Genomic DNA, 19431 nt, shown 5'->3' with positions numbered 1-19431 from the left:
GTTAACATCAGGTGTCTTCAATAATGCTCAATCATCACTAAATTAATCACTTAATTATCTCCTCAGCCCTAAATGCCGCTCCATCTGAAAGCAGGTGATGGTGATTTACTACTAATCAAGGAACCGGCTTTACTGACGAGATGCGCATAACAATCTCACGATATATATCGCACAGCCCTAATAACAAAACATATCCAGTTAACCAGCAGAGCATTCATTTAGTTCGTTTGTTAAATAAGAGATGATCTAGCGCTGAACTGTGTTTTTTAAATCAAGTGATCAAAGTGCTCGTTGCCGCTGCGATCAGTGGCGCGGATACAGTGTTTTCTCTTGTGGCTCGCGCACACCGCACTTTCTTCACTCGGACGCGCGCTTCAATACGTTGCAGAGATCGATCTATTTATGAGGCGCCGTCTATATGAGTATGTGCGCGGAGAGTTTGTGTGTGCGTGCTCGCGTCTCAGATGAGTATGTGCGCGAGTTTGTGTGTGTGTGTGTGTGTGTGTGTGTGTGTGTGTGCTCGCATCTCAGATGAGTATGTGCGCGGAGAGTTCTGCGCGTCTCGTGTGTGTAGAGTTTGCGTGTGTGTGTGTGTGTGTGCGTGAGCGACTTTAGATGTGACGTTGTGCATTTCATATAGTTGGAGCATTCAGCAGTATACATTTATGTGTGACTACTTAGTATATGTGTATGCAACCGTTTTATGTGTGCGTGAATGAAGTTCGATTTAGGCCCTAGACGGCGCCTCATATCTATTTGTTCTGGTGAAATCACAACATATAATGCACACAAAGTGTCCCTGCTTGATATACAACCACTGATGAGCATAATCGTAAAAAAAAAACAAAAAAAACTACGAATGCGGATTAGAACCCAAAACCTCTGACACTCTTGACTAAAGTTCAAGTTCAGCTGCAGTGTTCCTCTTCGGGTAAGTCTAGTATTTTAATGCCAACTGCAAATCTTGCATATCAAGTATTAAGTATATCAAGTATATTTATATGAGGCTATACTATGTGTGTTAAATATTTCTGCTCCGTGTCAGATATGTCTCTGTTTTGTAAAAGTCTATAATATTGATATGTAATATATATATATATATATATATATATATATATATATATATATATATATATATATATATATATATATAAATAATATGAGAAGACAAAATTTTGATCTTAACTTAAGTGTTTTCGGCTACATCAGCACAATTTTTAATTTTATCAGAAATCAGAAAATCTTTTTCAGAAAACACACACAGGTATTATTATTTTTTTGATAAAGTGTGTGTGGTTTCGTTTTCTTAAGTACCGGTTTAAGAACCGTTTAAGCACCGGAACCATTTGAAAAATACAGAGTAGGTACTGGTATCGGATAAAACCCAACCAATACCCAACCCTACAAATGAAAAACATTTGCAATAATAAACATTAGCAATAAACATTTGCAATAATAAACAACGTATCATTACCGATAACTGATCGTGCAGTTTAATTACCCCTTGACTGGCCCCAAACATGTTTTATAAAAGAAACATACAGTGTGTATATATATATATGATGTGAATTACATTTTAGCTCAACAACAATTGTAATAAAAGATAGGATCATAAGATGCACAATATATCGGCAGACATGGTTTTTACCACTTAATGAAGGTTTGTTTTGTAAATCGTCAGACATGATTTTTACCACTTCATTACATTTTGCTTTGTAGAAAGCCTTTCTTTAAAGTGAATTTGTTTTGTACAAATTGTATCTTAATTTTAATAAATGTTTCATCAACCAATTGCATGTATTTAATAAATAAAAAGCAAATATACAATATAATAACCGTGACATTGAGGCGCCGGCGCGCCGCGTTCACTTGCGTTCACTTACGTGTTAAAAGCCTTTCTTTAAAGCAAATTTCGTTTTGTACAAATTGTATCTTAATTTTAATAAATGTTTCATCAACCAGTTGCATGTATTTAATAAATAAAAAGCAAATATAGCAGACAATATAATAACCGTGACATGGAGGCGTGAATGTAACCCGGATCATTGCATTGCATTGTGAACTAGAGCGCATCTCATCGTAAATGAATGAAACTCAGCGTAGGCCTATGCCTCATACATTAGCATTAAATAACTTTGCTGCATCCTTTCTAGAACAGACAAGGGCTTTCTTGCGGCTCGCATCAGCAGAGCATTGCATCGTCCATAGACCGCAAAACAATCAGCGGATGGCGGGCGGGTGCGGCTTTGAAATTTGGTCAAAAAACGTTTGTGCGGATGATGAGTTTTGTCATTTGACTCACGTCATAACCGTCATCACCAATTCTGAAACCGGCACACCCCTAATATAAAGTCGCGACACGTGACACCACAGGCTATCGAGTCGGCCGACAGCTCCAGATATTTGGCATGCTAGGTATTTGTCTGGCGTCGGCGATGTGTCAGCGAGCGTTTTTGATGCGTCGTTAAGTATTTCACACTTAAAGATTGGCGAGCGCGGATCACCCGCAGATTTGCACGCGATTACAGCCCGACCTGTCGGCGAGCTCGTTAACTTGCAAATCGGGCTTAAAATCCTGTAGTGTGAACTAGCCATAAGGGAAACTCCAGCAGAGTGTTAAAAGAAACACAGAAGCAGTGTTAGAGTTAATTAGATAATTAATTAATTAATTAATTAATTGAGTGATGATTGTTTGATTATTGAAGACACCTGATGATAACAAGCAGAATCACTGAAGAAAAGAGAAACCACAACTGACTTCAACCACAGCTTAATATGAAATCAACTGAAAATACATTAAATCTCTATTTCAAACCAGACTGACTTATTTTTCTGTCATTCATCTGAGAATTAGCAGAGGTTTAGATGTTAATGATTTATTGAAAATGTTTTTTTTTTTATTGAATCAGTGTTTCTTTTGGTTGTGCAATCTTAGCTTTTTATATCAGTTTGTGTTTTTTGTAACCGTGTTAACAAAACACATACTTTGTTGTAAGGAAACAATATACACTAATTATCAAGTGATATAGTTTTATTATAAAGAAATGTTTGACTAAACTTATAACTGACAAAACTATTGGTTATTAACAGAGGTGTATTAGGGGTCAGAAAGTAAAAGTCCTGCCATATGTTTATTCCCCCCATGAGCCAGGAGAACACTGAGGAGTGTTCATTTAATACTGGGGATTTTGCTGTGTGTGTGGAATAAACATATGGCAGGACTTTTACATTCTGACCCCTGGACTATGTGGAAAAAATGTATGAGGATAATAATAATTTCTTGGATAGACAATACAATATTCTGTGAAAGGAAAAGTCATGATGACAGAACTTTAATTTTTGGGTGAACTGTTATTTTAAGTACAAGCTTATATGTATAGTATGTTTATTTATATTTTATTGTGTCCTAAACATGTTGATTCATTTGTATTCATAATTATTTTTTAGATGTCTTAAAACTGTACTTGGCCTTTTCAACTGTCTCACCGGTGACGACTGCAATAGGTAATGTACACTGATTTTTTTTTTTTTTTTTGTCATTTCAACTTAGAAAATGTACTTCATGTGGAAACATCTACAATAACTGGTTGAAATGTTGAAATGAAATAAATTATTTAAGATTACAGATTATAACTGATTTCAACCAACCTAAAAAAAACAAGGATTTATTGAAGTATAACTGTCTGTAGATATAACCTGTGAACCTGTAGATATAGCCAATGAAATAAACACAAAAACTGTACAGGAAATATGCCTATATTAAAATATTAAATATGACTATGAATATCTTATTCTTCATTCAGTTCTGAACAGAATCAGATTTAAAGCTGCTGTCGGCAATATTTTTTTTATCATATTTAGTGAAATTGACACTATAATCCGACAGAACAACATAAATAAGGTGGTTTTAGAAAAAAACCCGAGCTTCTAACTCCACCTGGAGCGTGTTATTTGTGTTGCAAAAATCCACCGCTCCCGGATCATCGGGTCCAATCAGCACAGGGGGGTGTGAGATCTGACTGTCAATCACGTCGTGCACACGCCACAGATCCCACTCCCCCCTCGCGCACGTTACAATATCACATGCACACGCCACCCCTGAAGTTCGCCTTAAGATTGCATGAAGCGTGATGGCGGAGAGAAAATCTACTAACAAGCTTCCAATTCCTCGGTTATTGCTATCTATGGATAGATTAGCCAGGGCAGCCTACCTCCGAGTCCATGGTGTTGATTGATGCTGAAGAGACGGACGCGTTCACAGAAAATCAGGTACACACGCACAGTGACGCACGACCTCGATGGAAGGGTGCTCGCTGTTAGTGGGGAGGGGCATGAGAGTTGTAAACATTCAAAATTTTGGCTAAGTCGACCCAATCTGCCAGACTTGCCGACTGAAGCATTAACAGATTTGTTAAACGCTTATCAAAATAGAGTAGTGCTACAGCGCTATTATTATCAGAGTATGTGAGCAGAAAGCAGGGAGAGGACGAGTGAACGAGAGGATAGCGTCATTTACCAGCGTTGCCCAGCACTGCTACACACACCATGTTAAAGCACAGAAGATCTGCAAACAGAAACAAGTCCAGAGAATTTTTCCAGAGCACATTATTAAGCAGACTTTGCTTTTACACACACCGCGGATATTGTGTATTGATGTGACGTCATCAACATCATTACGTACAAAGTGGAGAACAAGGATGGATGAAGTTAAATCTGGTGTCTGTGTGGTTCGATCCGAAGTAACTAGAAAGATTACAACATTGGCGATGAGGATGTTGCAACAAGGATTCACTCGTTAGTTAAATCTGAAAGTGAGTTAGACATGCGTCACACCGACTATTTTATCTCAGTTAACTGAAAAGTTTAGTGGAGATAGGCGGCGCGCGTTAAAGATGGACGGTACTGTTCCCAAGTTCGACTGCTACAGCAATCCAGCCACGTTGGGTCCGCGGTGGACAAGATGGTTAAATGCATTTGAACTTTTTGCCGATGGAAAGGGTTTGATCCTGACTGACGATGCACCCGACACTACAAAGCAAAGACGGAGAGCCTTGCTCTTACATCACGCTGGGACAGATGTGCAGGATATTTTCTCCACACTTGCTGACACAGGAGGGCCAACAGACTACGCGCAGGCAGTAACAGCACTGAACACATACTTTGTGCCTCAGGTAAACACGGCGTTTGCAAGACAGACGTTTTATCAGCTAAAGCAGAAAACGGGACAGACCCGTGCAACAGTTTACCACCTGTTTAGGGCAAGCGGCAAAAGATTGTGATTTTGGAGCTGATAAAGACAATCAAATAAGGGATCCTGTTCTGAGTCGGTGCAGCTCTGAGTATGTGCGTAGAAAATTGCTGGAGGAAGGAACGGCTTTGACACTTGCTCGTACTCTAGAAATCGCAGCGCAGTGCGAACGTGTTGAACTGCAGATGGCGGCGTTGCACATTTCTCCAGAGACGGAAGTGAAAGAGACGGTGAGTCTGGTATCCAGAAAAGGAGTGAGAGATCAGAAAAAACGAATGCAATGTAGTAAAGGTAATGCTGATTCAAACAAAACCTGCTACAGATGCGATTATAAGATTATAAATGCCCCGCATGTGGAAAATCATGCAGAAAGTGCAATGGAAGAGATCATTTTGCAAAAATGTGTAAAACAAAGGAAAGTGTGAGACAGACAGTGAAAAGAGTTGAATCAGATGTGAAAAATCAAGACTTTGCATTTGTTGTAAGAGAAGAGAGCAACATGGACAGAATAACGTTCTCAGTTGGAGGTGTCAGACTACCCATGTTAGTTGACTCAGGAGCAACAAGCAACATAGTGGATGAAGGAACGTGGGAAATGCTTAAAGGAAAAAAGTTCAAATGCAGTTCTGCCAAATCAGACAAAAAACTGTATGCATACTCATCAAGTGAACCCCTAACAGTGAAAGGAATTTTCTGGTATGAGTTTACAGTTATTCGCGGGAGAGGGGAGCCACTGCTCGGAAAAGACACAGCAGTTTAATTAGGAGTGCTGAGGATTGGAGCTAATGTTGCAGTGGTGAGTGATGTGAAGTCCATGATATGACAGAAGTACCCCAAATTGTTCTGTGGAGTAGGCAAACTAAACACAAAACAAATTAGCCTACACATAGACAGCACAGTGATGCCAGTTGCACAGCCCCTTAGGCGCGTTCCGTTCCACCTCATAGAGGCTGTTGAGGAAACATGGACAAATTGGTGTTTATGGGCATGCTGCTGTCAGTGAAAGGCATAGGCCCGACGGCAGAGAGGGTGAGAGCAGTTGTGGAGGCAAGAGAGCCTGAAAACGTTTCAGAGGTGAGAAGTTTCCTCGGTTTAGCTGCACTGTTAAAAATGTTCGTAATTTTAACTGTAAAAAACTGTAAAAAAGCAATGAAAAAAAATGTTAATTCCTTAACGGTATGTACCCTTACTATATACAGTGAAAAACTGTAATAGCTCTCACGGGACATTTCATGTAATTTTACATTAATATACTGTTAAATGTACGGATTTTGGAAGTACACTGTAAAAAAAAAAACTTACCGTTGCATTTACCGTACCTTACCGTAAAAAATACGGTAGCAAATGTTTACTAATTTTACAAAGTTTTACATCATCGAACTAAAAATTACGGTGAAAAACTGCCAGCTGGTTACCAGTACTTTACCGTAAAAAATACGGTATAAATATTTATGTTTTACGGCATTGAACTAAAGTTTACGGTAAAAAACTGGCAGCTGGTTGAAAGCGATTTACCGTAAAAAATACGGTAGTAATATTTTAGGTTTTACGGCAGTGATCTAAATATTACGGAAAAAAACTGGCAGCTGTGGTTGCCAGTACTTTACCGTAAAAAATACGGTAGAATTGTTTTTGCTTTTACGGCACTGAACTAAAGTTTACGGTAAAAAACTAGCAGCTTGCAAGTGCTTTACCGTAAAAAATACGGTAGTAATATTTTAGGTTTTATGGCATTGAACATTGAACTGAACTTTTATATAAAAAATAAAAAATAAAAACCTGCCAGCTGTGGTTCCCTGTAATCGAATTATTGAGAATTACCAGAGGTTTAGACGTTGATGTTTTATTGAAAATAATAAAGTTTGAAGTTACCATTATGGAGATGAGTGTTTGCTTTAGTTGGGCTCTCTGACTGTTTAACTTTAAATTTACTCTGACTGCCTTAGCTGTGTGGTTATATAACACAAATGTTATGGCATGAAAATCAGAGAGAAAATGCAACCAGGTGATGATGGCAGGTTAATGATGAGATAATCATCATATTGTGGCCTGATTCACTGACCTCATAAAGAGTCTTATCTCTCACCTTGAGCAAAGTGATAACATTGATTATAATATTAAAAATAAATATTTCATATTATTGAGTATAATATTTCTGCAAATGAGCAACAGATAATCTGAAAAACTTTAAAAATACATAGTGTAGAAAATAGGTTTTGAACTATTGTGTGATTTAAACCAACACAGACATCAAGATTCAGTGTATGAATCTCAACAACGGTGACAATCAACACAATAATCAGATAAAACTCTGAACATCACAAAACAAGCTACTAAAAAGCTGCAACAAAAACAACATCAAAAATAAAAGCAGATATAATAATAAAAGAAAATACTAAGGCAATTCAGCATAATGTATTCCTGCTGCAATGCATGCTGGGAGATACTGATGAGTTTTGATTGGAGGCTCAATTAGGGCTGGGCGATTTAAATCGCGATATTGTTATGCGCATCTCGTCAGTAAAGCCGGTTCGTTGATTAGTAGTAAATCACCATCACCTGCTTTCAGATGGAGCGGCATTTAGGGCTGAGGAGATAATTAAGTGATTAATTTAGTGATGATTGAGCATTATTGAAGACACCTGATGTTAACAAGCAGAATCACTGAAGAAATCACAAATTGTAAGTTACCATTAAGGTGATGGGTGTTTGCTTTAGTTGGGCTCTAGACCATTATATGTTCACTTTAATATTTACTGTTGTTTGTCTGCTGTTATTAATTTATAACAGTTAAATGAACAAAGTAAAATGTTATCTTATGTTGGTTATGTTTTGACATAATCATGCTGTAATCTGAAAAAGCAAACTTATTGAGATAGTTTGATTTAATTTGTTAGCAGCAGTTTAGTGATTATTCAGTCTATGATTATCAGTACTTATAATTCAAAATATTTAATTAACATTGTTCTGATCAAAAGACTTTCAGACAAATTCATTTAAAACACAGACATCAATAATCAGCCTGTGAATCTCAACAATGGTGACAATAATAAAGCATGTTGCAGTGGCTGCCACCAATCACAACTCATTAATGGCTCCCATCATGCATTGCGGTCTGAATAAATTATTATCTGAATTGTCTATGTAATTTACTTTTCCTAATTGAATTTTCTGCTCCTCACCATTGTTGAGATGCATAGACTGAATCTTGACATCTGTGTGTGCCTAAAAGAATGTTTTTTTTTTTAAACAACTTTTAAGAAATCTTTTATATTATATAAAAAATTCTGGCCATTTATGCAGATTCACTAACCAACAACATAAATCGAAGTCAGAAAAAAGAATTTTAATGAGTTCAGTGACATCTGTGTGTGCCATCATTGATTCACAACTGCCATCACACGATTCTTTTTCTCTCTGATTTCCTAGCCATAATCAACATGTCTTATAAACACAGAGTTACAGAAGGCAGAGAAAAACTAAAGATAGAAAGTCAAGGGTCAAGAGCCGAACTAAAGCAGTCACTGATCTCCATCATGGTAACTTCAAATGAAACAATAAATCATCAACATCTAAACCTCTGTTAATTCTCAAACAGAACTGTAGACGTCTGACAGAAATAAAGTCAGTCTGGTTAGTAATAAGTGAAGCTGGTAATGCTGTTTGTGGAGTTGTTTAATCCTCCTCTGCTGAGATCTTCACAGATTTAATTTTTTTTATTAATTTTTTTTATCTTCAGTTGATTTCATCTAAGGCTGTGGCTGAAGTCAGTTGTAGTTCTTGTGTTTCTGCTCGTCTCTTTTTTCTGTTCCTGTTGTTTCTCTAAATGGACATTCCCAGAATTCCCTGTGTGACACTTCACATTTGATGCTATTTCATTTAAATAATTATGTTTCTTCTTGGTTTTTGTTATCAGTTTTATACATTTGGGGTTTATATTACATCATATATTGTTTAATGAATGTTTATGGCATTATTTGGAGTCGTGTGTGTGTCACCATGATGGTGTTTTGTGTTTGTGTGTATGACACTGTGCACCTTCTAAATATTACCATGTGCCTCAGTTTGTGAAAAACTAATGGTATACTTAAATCATCGTGTTTTTTATCTTTTTTGCCACTTGTGTTATTATGATGGTTATCAGTATATTACACAGATATAAAGCAGACTTTAATACTTCAGTGAAATTTAATGATAACATTTATCGGTTTATGTAATATAACGGTTGTCCTGTGAAAACTAAAAGGTTACTACTGTATTTTTTATGGTAAAGTACTGGGAACCACAGCTGACGTTTTTTTTTTTTTACCACACATTTAAATCCTGCTGAAGGTTTTTATTTATTTTTTTTAAGTAAGGTTGCTACCATATTTTTTACGGTAAAATACTGGCAACCAAGCTAACGTTTTTTACCGTAAATTTCACAGTTTTTTTTTTACATTGTGTTTTTTTATCCCGTAAATTTAAATCCCGTAAAACATAAAAGGTTGCTACCTTATTTTTTACGGTAAAATACTGGCAACCACAGCTGCCGGTTTTTTACCGTAAATTTCACGGTTTTTTTTAACAGTGTGGCTATAGTAGCCGGTTCATACCTCAGTTTGCGAGCATCTCAGAACCTCTGCGCAGACTGACAAAGAAAGACAGCAAATTTCATTTCGGAACTGATCAGAAGAAAGCTTTCAAAACTCTCAAAGATAAGTTGGCCGGGGCAACAACACTGGCTTACTTTGACAAAGATGCACCAACAAAAGTCATTGCTGATGCTGGACCAAAAGGCGTTGGAGCAGTACTAGTTCAGGAACAACAAGAAGGAATGGTTCCTGTCTGCTATGTAAGCAGGAGCTTGACAGAGTGCGAACAAAGGTATTCACAAACTGAGCGCGAAGCACTTGCTCTGGTGTGGGCATGTGAACGATTGCACCCTTATGTTTATGGTCGAAAGTTTGATCTCGTCACAGACCACAAAGCATTGGAAGCAATTTATAGCCCTCGCCCAAAACCATGCGCACGAATCAAAATGTGGGTCTTGAGATTACAGCCTTATGACTTCCGGATGATTTATATACCTGGAACACACAACATTGCAGATCCTCTGTCACGTCTGCTGGGCCCATCAGCCAAAGGTGAGATGCACACACATAAAGCAGAGGAATATGTGCGTTTTATTTTATGTGCGGTCATTTTGGTGTGGTAGGAACAAAACAACACCTGAGAACAAAGGTTTGGTGGCCTGGAATGGACAGGGCCGCAGAAAGACTTGTGAGGACATGTCACGGTTGTCAGTTGGTAGCGAAACCAGATGTTCCTGAACCACTGACGCCCACAGTAATGCCTGAAGGGCCATGGCAAAACTTAGCCACAGATTTACTTGGTCCTTTACCGGATGGACATTCGATTCTGGTTGTTGTCGACTATTACAGCAGGTACTATGAATATGCAATCCTCAAGTCAACAACGGCGGAAAAAGTGATTGACCGTTTGGAAGAAATTTTCAGTCGGCACGGACTTCCTTTAACAATCAGGTCAGATTGTGGCCCACAATTCAAGTCCAGTCTGTTTCAGGCTTTTTGTCAGGAGAACGGAATACACCATATCAAAACAACTCCAAAGTGGGCGCAAGCAAATGGAGAAGTGGAAAGACAAAATGCATCACTGATGAAACGAGTACAGATTGCCCAAGCTTAGGGCCAGGATTGGAAAAAAGATCTACGCAAATATGTGACTGTCTACAGGTCCATACAACATGCTACAACAGGCAAAAGCCCAGCAGAACTTCTTTTTCAGAGGAAGATCAGAGGAAAGTAACCAGACATCACAACTCCACACAGTGACCTTGAAGCTCGAGACAAAGACGCAGAGCAGAAAGGAAAAGCCAAGATATACACAGACCACAGACGAGGCGCTAAGACATCAGACATAGAGGTTGGAGATCAAGTTCTTGTGAAACAGGATAAAACAGACAAATTCACAACAACATTTCACAGCACTCCTCACAAGGTCGTAAGCAGAGAAGGTAACAGCGTTGTCGTTCAGTCACCCACTGGAGCAAAGTATGCACGGAATACAACATTTGTCAAGAAGTTTCTGTCTGCGGAAACACCAACATTGAATGGTGAAATGATATGTGCTCAAGAGCCGAGTTATGATAAAGAGCAAAAGGGAAGTTCAGAGGAATGCAAAGGGAACTGTGAAACATTTCGGAGAGAGGAACAGATTCCTAAACCTTGCAGATCCCAGAGACTAATCAGATTGCCTGAAAGGCTTAGAGACTAAGTTGTTGAGTGACTGATAAAGGCTAGGTTATGTAAGAAGGAAAACAAGTAAAAATCAGATCAAGAGTTATGTGCACCTGCTCAGAAAGCTTTGCTGATGTTCTATTAAGATGTACAGTGTTACATGTACTTTGAATATTCTGAACTGTCTTAAGTTTTAAGAAAATGTGAATGAGAACTTGTTTAGTTGGGGTAAGTTCATATTCAAGTAGAGGGGGGATGTTGTGTATTGATGTGACGTCATCAACGTCATTACGTACAAAGTGGAGATAAAGGGTGGATGAAGTTAAATCTGGTGTCTGTGTGGTTCAATCCGAAGTAACTAGAAAGGTTACAACAGCGGAGAACACACACACACACACACACACACACACACACACACACACACACACACACACACACACACACACACACACACACACACACACACACACACACACACACACAGCAGGGAGCACAGCACACCCACACACACAGCAGAGAGCACAGCGCGCACACACACACACACACAGCGGAGAGCACAGCAGCACACACACACACAGCGGTAGAAAATTGAGCAAGTTATGGTTATTTAAAAGTACATGCACCATGTTACGAGTGAGCGAGCACCCTGTGGTAAGATGGACGCCGTGTGCGGACGTCAACCTCCATTGGCCAGCAGCGCGCACGAGACATCTAGCCTTTATTATATGATATCTATGGGAACACACACCTTTTCTTCTTCTTCTTCGAGTGCGCATGTGTCGAATCTGTCCATCCTGAGATTTAGTAGACACTTTTCTGAGCGCCTCGTGTCTGATCTCTTCTCAGTTCAAACACTGACTGTCACTGAGTGAACGACAGATCTCTGTCTCTCTCTCTATAGTGCTAGTTTAGAGTCAGACCCGATCAAACCACTGATACAGTGTTGCTGAGGACACTACTGTAATAAAACACTTCACATGCTGCGGAGAAACTCACTTATTTTCTGTAAAATAAAATACTGCTGTTTTAGTGAAAGCATTTAGTTTTTTAGTTTTTTATTTACATATAAAATATTGAGGAAACTGAATGTCAGATTGTTACTTTAATATTAGTTTATGGATTGAAAACCTGGCAATGGTAGTTTTGAAATGGTCATTTTTAGATCAAGAAAATGGAAATAAAAAAATAAAAAGTAGTAATAATAATAATATGTACATGATTATACTGGTATGTAACGCGTTTACCTCCAATTTAAAATATTTTTTTTTATTTTTTTATTTAAGACGCATTGATGTTAAATAATCCTATAAATGCATTTGAAAAAATATTGTGGATTGAAATGAATCGCTCTGAATCAGCAGAAGAAGAAGAAGAAGAAGAAGAAGAAAGCGTAATGTCTAAAGCTGCACTTTTGGTTGCATTTTGTAATAAAACATGTTTTTCAGAAATGTGTCATTTCTTAATATATTTTCATAAGTTTATCTCTCTGCAGACCCCTGCTACAACTACACTGTGCTGGACGATACATGGAGATCCATCAATAATACATATATGCTTCAGTCAGAAAGTGTGACTGGTCTGTCTCCTGGAGCGGCTGGTATCGTCTCTTCATTAACAACACTAGCGCTCATATCCCAGACACGTGTGTTGCGAGGTTCAGCTGTGGCACTGATACCGCACTGTGGATCCGTGGTGGACACCCAACAGTAACAGACGGAGTCGTCACTCGAGATGTCTGCGGTTACGGGGTCGTTCATGCGAGTTACTGCTGCTATCTCGGGTCTTTTCCCATTAAAGTCAAAGCCTGTCCAGACGATTATTATGTCTATGAGCTGGTTAGTCCAACTGGTTTCTGTTCAGGATACTGTGCAGGTAATTATATTCACATGAGCTCTTTCTACACACTCATGATATTTGTGTCTCTGTTCATTAATCACTATTCATCCAAACTTTCAGACACTGGCAGCATTAACACCAGCTCTACATCTGTCACACCAGTGACCATCTCACCTGGTAATGTTACACTCTGAGTTCATCGTAGAACAACTGAGACAATCCTGATCAACTTAGGCTTACGATGCTTTTAGGAAACGCAGCTCTGTATCATTGGATAGATGTGTGCGTGTGTCAGAAGAATTAAATATTTACTGCATCACAATAATTAAATAAAAAACGTCAGCTGTTGTTGCCAGTACTTTACTGTAGAAAATACAGTAACAACATATTGGTGCCTCCAATTGATTTGTTAATCCATACAGTGATTTCTCAGGGTCATTATTGTATGTCTTGCTCGTGTGTCAGCGTTATTTAAATAATGTTTATTTTATAATAAACCACAAAGCTTCCCAGCAAATAGAGTTTAGTTACAAGAACGTTCTCCAAATATTCAGTGTTGGTTCTGGGAACATAAAAAATGTCCATTTATACATTTATCAAATGTCCAAAATGTTATTTAAAGGTTAGTGTGATGTTCCTGAAACATTCTTTCAAACATCTTTCGAAAGAGTCATAAGAACACAAACTACAACTTTCTTCAGACACAGTCTTAAGCCCTATTCGCACGGGATTAGTATTATCTACACTGTAAAACCCAACAAGTTAAGCTAACTCATTTCATTTGAGGAAACCGATTGCCTTAATTCAATTAAGTTTATAAAAAACAATAGTTATGAGTACTCTGAACTTATTTTAATCGAGTCCACTAAAACAATAAAACAAAGTCAAATTCAATAAGTTAAGCTAACTTGCTACATTTGAGGACACCGATTGCCTTAATTCACTGTAAAAACAAACAAGTTAAGCTAACTCATTTCATTTGAGGAAACCGATTGCCTCAATTCAATTAAGTTTATAAAAACAATAGTTATGAGTACTCTGAACTAGGGCTGGGCGATTTAAATCGCGATATTGTTATGCGCATCTCGTCAGTAAAGCCGGTTCCTTGATTAGTAGTAAATCACCATCACCTGCTTTCAGATGGAGCGGCATTTAGGGCTAATGAGATAATTAAGTGATTAATTTAGTGATGATTGAGCATTATTGAAGACACCTGATGTTAACAAGCAGAATCACTGAAGGAGAAAATCACAAATTGTAAGTTACCATTAAGGTGATGGGTGTTTGCTTTAGTTGGGCTCTAGACCATTATATGTTTACTTTAATATTTACTGTTGTTTGTCTGCTGTTATTGATTTATAACAGTTAAATGAACAAAGTAAAATGTTATCTTATAGTGTTTGGTTATGTTTTGACATAATCATGCTGTGATCTGAAAAAGGAAACTTGAGATAGTTTGGTTTAACTTGTTAGCAGCAGTTTTGGGATTCTTCAGCCTATGATTATCAGTACTTTACTTATAATTCAAAATATTTAATAAACATTGTTCTGATCAAAAGACATTCAGATAAATTCATTTAAAACACAACATCAATAATCAGCCTGTGAATCTCAACAATGGTGACAATAATAAAGCATGTTGCAGTGGCTGCCACCAATCACAACTCATTAATGGCTCCCATCATGCATTGCGGTATGAATAAATTATGATCTGAATTGTCTATGTAATTTACTTTTCCTAATTGAATATTCTGCTCCTCACCATTGTTGAGATGCATAGACTGAATCTTGACATCTGTGTGTGCCTAAAATAATGATTTTTTTTAAACAACTTTTAAGAAATCCTTTATATTATATCTAAAATTCTGGGCATTTATGCAGATTCACAGTTATGTTGTAACCAACAACATAAATCGAAGTCAGAAAGAAGGATCTTAATGAGTTCAGTGATCAAGTTTAAATGATGATTGTCATAATATAACCAACACCATTAGATCACTTTTTTTTTCTTTGTTCAACTGGCAGTAATAACTCAGATATCTCAGACAAACAAAATCTAAAGTTAATTAAGGGCCAAGAGTCCAACTAAAGGAACCATTGATCGTCATGACGGTGGCTTACAATTGGAGATTTTCTCCTTCAGTGATTCTGCTTGTTAACATCAGGTGTATTCAATAATGTTCAATTATCACTAAATTAATCACTTAAAGGTATAGCGGAGGATGTTTTACTTCCTGGTGGGTAACCTATACTATTGGTCCTCCTAATTGTCAATCATTCTGGTGAATCAATCAAACTTTTCAAAAAGTGGAGAGGGCGGGTCTTATCTAAAATTTGGAAAGATCCTCCGCTATACCTTTAATTATCTCATTAACTTCAACACTCTTGAGTGTGGACTCATACACTCCCAGGAGTGTTAATTTAACACTGGAGTTTTTGCTGTGTACAAAGAGCCGTAGTTAACTGACAAGCTGAGCCATATCGCATTAATTATCGCTGGCGATACGTCCGCGATATTAATGCGATATGGCTCAGCTTGTCAGTTAACTACGGCTCTTTGTAGTAAATGCCGCTCCATCTGAAAGCAGGTGATGGCGACTTACTACTAATCAAGGAACCGGCTTTACTGACGAGATGCGCATAACAATATCGCGATTTAAATCGCCCAGCCCTACTCTGAACTTATTTCAGTTGAGTTTACTAAAAGTAGATATACATTGCAGTCAATAAATTAAGTGATTAATTAAGTGATTATTGAGCATTAGTGATTAACACCTGCTGTTAACGAGCAGAATCAATGAAGGAAAGAGAAACACAAGAACTACAACTGACTTCCAACCACAGCCTTAGATGAAATCAACTCAAGATAAAAGACGTTTAAATCTCTAAAGATCTCAGCAGAGGAGGATTAAACCACTACACAAACAGCATTACCAGCTTGACTTATTACTAAACAGTTTGACTTTTGTCATGCGTCTACAGAAGTTGTTATTGAGAATGAACAGAGGGTTAGATGATAATGATTTATTGAGTTTCATTTAAAGACACCATGATAGTGATCAATGTTTGCTTTAGTTGGGCTCTTGACCCTTGACTTTATAACACCAGTTTTTCCTCTGGCTGCTGTTACTGAGTGTTTATTAAACACATTTGTTATGGCACATACGCCAAAAGAAAATATGAGCATGTGGTTGTGTTTAAATGATAAAAATCATCATTTAGTGACTTGATTCTCTGATCTTTTCCAGAGCCTAATCTCTGATTACACAGGTGATGTATTACTTGTATTATTCATTATAATAGAACTAATTCTGCTATAAAGCTCATTGTTGTGACAATCAGATTTTAAACACCTCTATGGTATCATGCTGACTTACACAGTAGTCAAGAATCAGCATATGAATCTCAACAATGGTGACCATTAAAAATGATTTATGCTGCAATGCATGCTGGGAGCCATGGAAAGTTTTGTATTATGCTAGTACCCAGCATGCATCATTTTTTAATGGTCACCATTGTTGAGATTCATATGCTGATTCTTGATGTCTGTGTGAGTCTTAGTCATGCAATACGTTTTCTGTGAAACTTTTTGTGCACAACTATTTGTAAAATCCTTCATATTATCTGTTGGTCACAACATGGCTAGCTCTGATGCTGTAGAATCACAGTTTTGAGTAAAACTAATATGTTGCCGTTTCAATCAGAGATCAGAATCTGAATGAAGTCAGTGAATCAAGTCACTAAATGATGATTGTCATCATCAGTCCTTCACCATCAACACTCAATCAGACTTTTCCTTGCCTTTTATGCCATAACAAATATGTTTTATAAACACTCAATTATAGCAGCCAAAGAAAATCTTAAGTGCAAAAGTCAAGGGTCAAGAGCTCAACTAAAGCAAACGCTGACCTCCATCATGGTGACCTTAAATGAAACTCAAATCATCAACTTCTAAACCTTTGTTAATTCTAATAAGAACTTCTGTAGACGAATGGCAGTAATAAAGTCAAACTGGTTAGTAATAAGTGAAGCTGGTAATGCTGTTTGTGGAGTTGTTTAATCCTCCTCTGCTGAGATCTTGAGATATTTAATGTCTTCTTTTATCTCCAGTTTATTTTGCTGTGGCTGGAAGTCAGTTGTAGTTCTTGTGTTTCTCTTTCCTTCAGTGATTCTGCTTGTTAACAGCAGGTGCTCATCACTAATGCTCAATCATTGCACTGTACCACTTAAATCTGTAAAAAATTCAGTAGTTCTCTGGGAAGTATTAAAAAAATAGTAGTTATTGATTAGTTAATAGTGAACTACCACTTAAATCTGTGTGCTATTACTTACTAATTCGTTAATCAGAGTTACTTGTTAGTTAACTGTAGGATTGTTAACATTGTGTTACTCATTTGTTCCTGTGTAGTTATTCATTAACGAAGGATCCGTATTTTAAAGTGTTACCGTTCTTTTTTTTAATTGCAATACTGCAGCGCGATCTTCGTTTTAGCACGTTCAGCTAGTGAAGTGTGAATGGGTCGGCGCACGCTGTAAAGTCCGTAAACTCGAGGGAATTACGAACATGTATTTGCCCGTGTGAATTAGGGCTGGGCGATTTAAATCGCGATATTGTTATGCGCATCTCGTCAGTAAAGCCGGTTCCTTGATTAGTAGTAAATCACCATCACCTGCTTTCAGATGGAGCGGCATTTAGGGCTGATGAGATAATTAAGTGATTAATTTAGTGATGATTGAGCATTATTGAAGACACCTGATGTTAACAAGCAGAATCACTGAAGGAGAAAATCACAAATTGGAAGTTACCATTAAGGTGATGGGTGTTTGCTTTAGTAGTTTTGTGATTCTTCAGCCTGATTATCAGTACTTTATTTATGATTCAAAATATTTAATAAACATTGTTCTGATCAAAAGACATTCAGACAAATTCATTTAAAACACAGACATCAATAATCAGCCTGTGAATCTCAACAATGGTGACAATAATAAAGCATGTTGCAGTGGCTGCCACCAATCACAACTCATTAATGGTTCCCATCATGCATTGCGGTATGAATAAATTATGATCTGAATTGTCTATGTAATTTACTTTTCCTAATTGAATATTCTGCTCCTCACCATTGTTGAGATGCATAGACTAAATATTGACATCTGTGTGTGCCTAAAAGAATGATTTTTTTTTAAAACAACTTTTAAGAAATCCTTTATATTATATCAACAATTCTGGGCATTTATGCAGATTCACAGTTATGCTGTAACCAACAACATAAATCGAAGTCAGAAAGAAGGATTTTAATGAGTTCAGTGATCAAGTTCAAATGATGATTGTCATAATATAACCAACACCATCAGATCACTTTTTTTTTTTTTTCTTTGTTCAACTAGCAGTTATAACTCGGATACAACAGCCAAACAAAATCTAAAGTTAATAATATATGGGTCAAGAGTCCAACTAAAGCAACCATTGATCGTCATAACGGTGGCTTACAATTTGATATTTTCTCCTTCAGTGATTCTGCTTGTTAACATCAGGTGTCTTCAATAATGTTCAATCATCACTAAATTAATCACTTAATTATCTCATTAACTTAAACACTTTTGAGTGTGGACTCATACACTCCCAGGAGTGTTAATTTAACACGGGAGTTTTTGCTGTGTACAAAGAGCCGTAGTTAACTGACAAGCTGAGCCATATCGCATTAAATATCGCTGGCGATACGTCCGCGATATTGATGTGATTTGGCTCAGCTTGTCAGTTAACTACGGCTCTTTGTAGTAAATGCCGCTCCATCTGAAAGCAGGTGATGGCGATTTACTACTAATCAAGGAACCGGCTTTACTGACGAGATGCGCATAACAATATCGCGATTTAAATCGCCCAGCCCTAGTCACCATTGTTGAGATTCATATGTAGATTCTTGATGTCTGTGTGTGATTTTAAAACTTTCAGATCATTAAAACATTGCTGGAATTAACTACTGTAGTGAAAAATTAATAAAATGTGTGGATAATCAGTTAATAATGATGGGTGCCATCATTGAATCAGGTCACTAGTAATTTCATCATCAAAATATGACCAGGGCTGCATTTCCAAAAGCATCTTAAGCC

General features: G+C 37.4%; 1 protein-coding gene across 3 annotated transcripts in view; it reads left to right on the top strand.

The window, feature by feature from the left end:
• Positions 1 to 13500, top strand: part of LOC309493885 (uncharacterized protein) — a 159179-nt gene extending 145679 nt beyond the window's left edge. For 2 of the 3 annotated variants that reach the window (XM_082163166.1, XM_082163165.1), the window contains 2 exons: positions 12980 to 13359; positions 13444 to 13500. In XM_082163166.1, coding sequence (XP_082019292.1) covers positions 12980 to 13197 — 218 coding nt within the window. In that variant the 3' untranslated portion in view covers positions 13198 to 13359; positions 13444 to 13500. Of the gene's footprint in view, positions 1 to 3447; positions 3505 to 12979; positions 13360 to 13443 lie in introns of all 3 variants that reach the window. The other variant, XM_082163167.1, reaches the window with a different exon arrangement.
• Positions 13501 to 19431: the final 5931 nt, after the last annotated feature.

The sequence above is a fragment of the Leuciscus leuciscus genome (assembly GCF_965113295.1).
Source record: "Leuciscus leuciscus genome assembly, chromosome: 3".
In the NCBI taxonomy this organism is placed as follows: domain Eukaryota; kingdom Metazoa; phylum Chordata; class Actinopteri; order Cypriniformes; family Leuciscidae; genus Leuciscus; species Leuciscus leuciscus.
The sequence above is the reverse complement of the archived record's forward strand: the minus strand, read 5'-3'. Positions and strand labels throughout refer to the sequence as shown.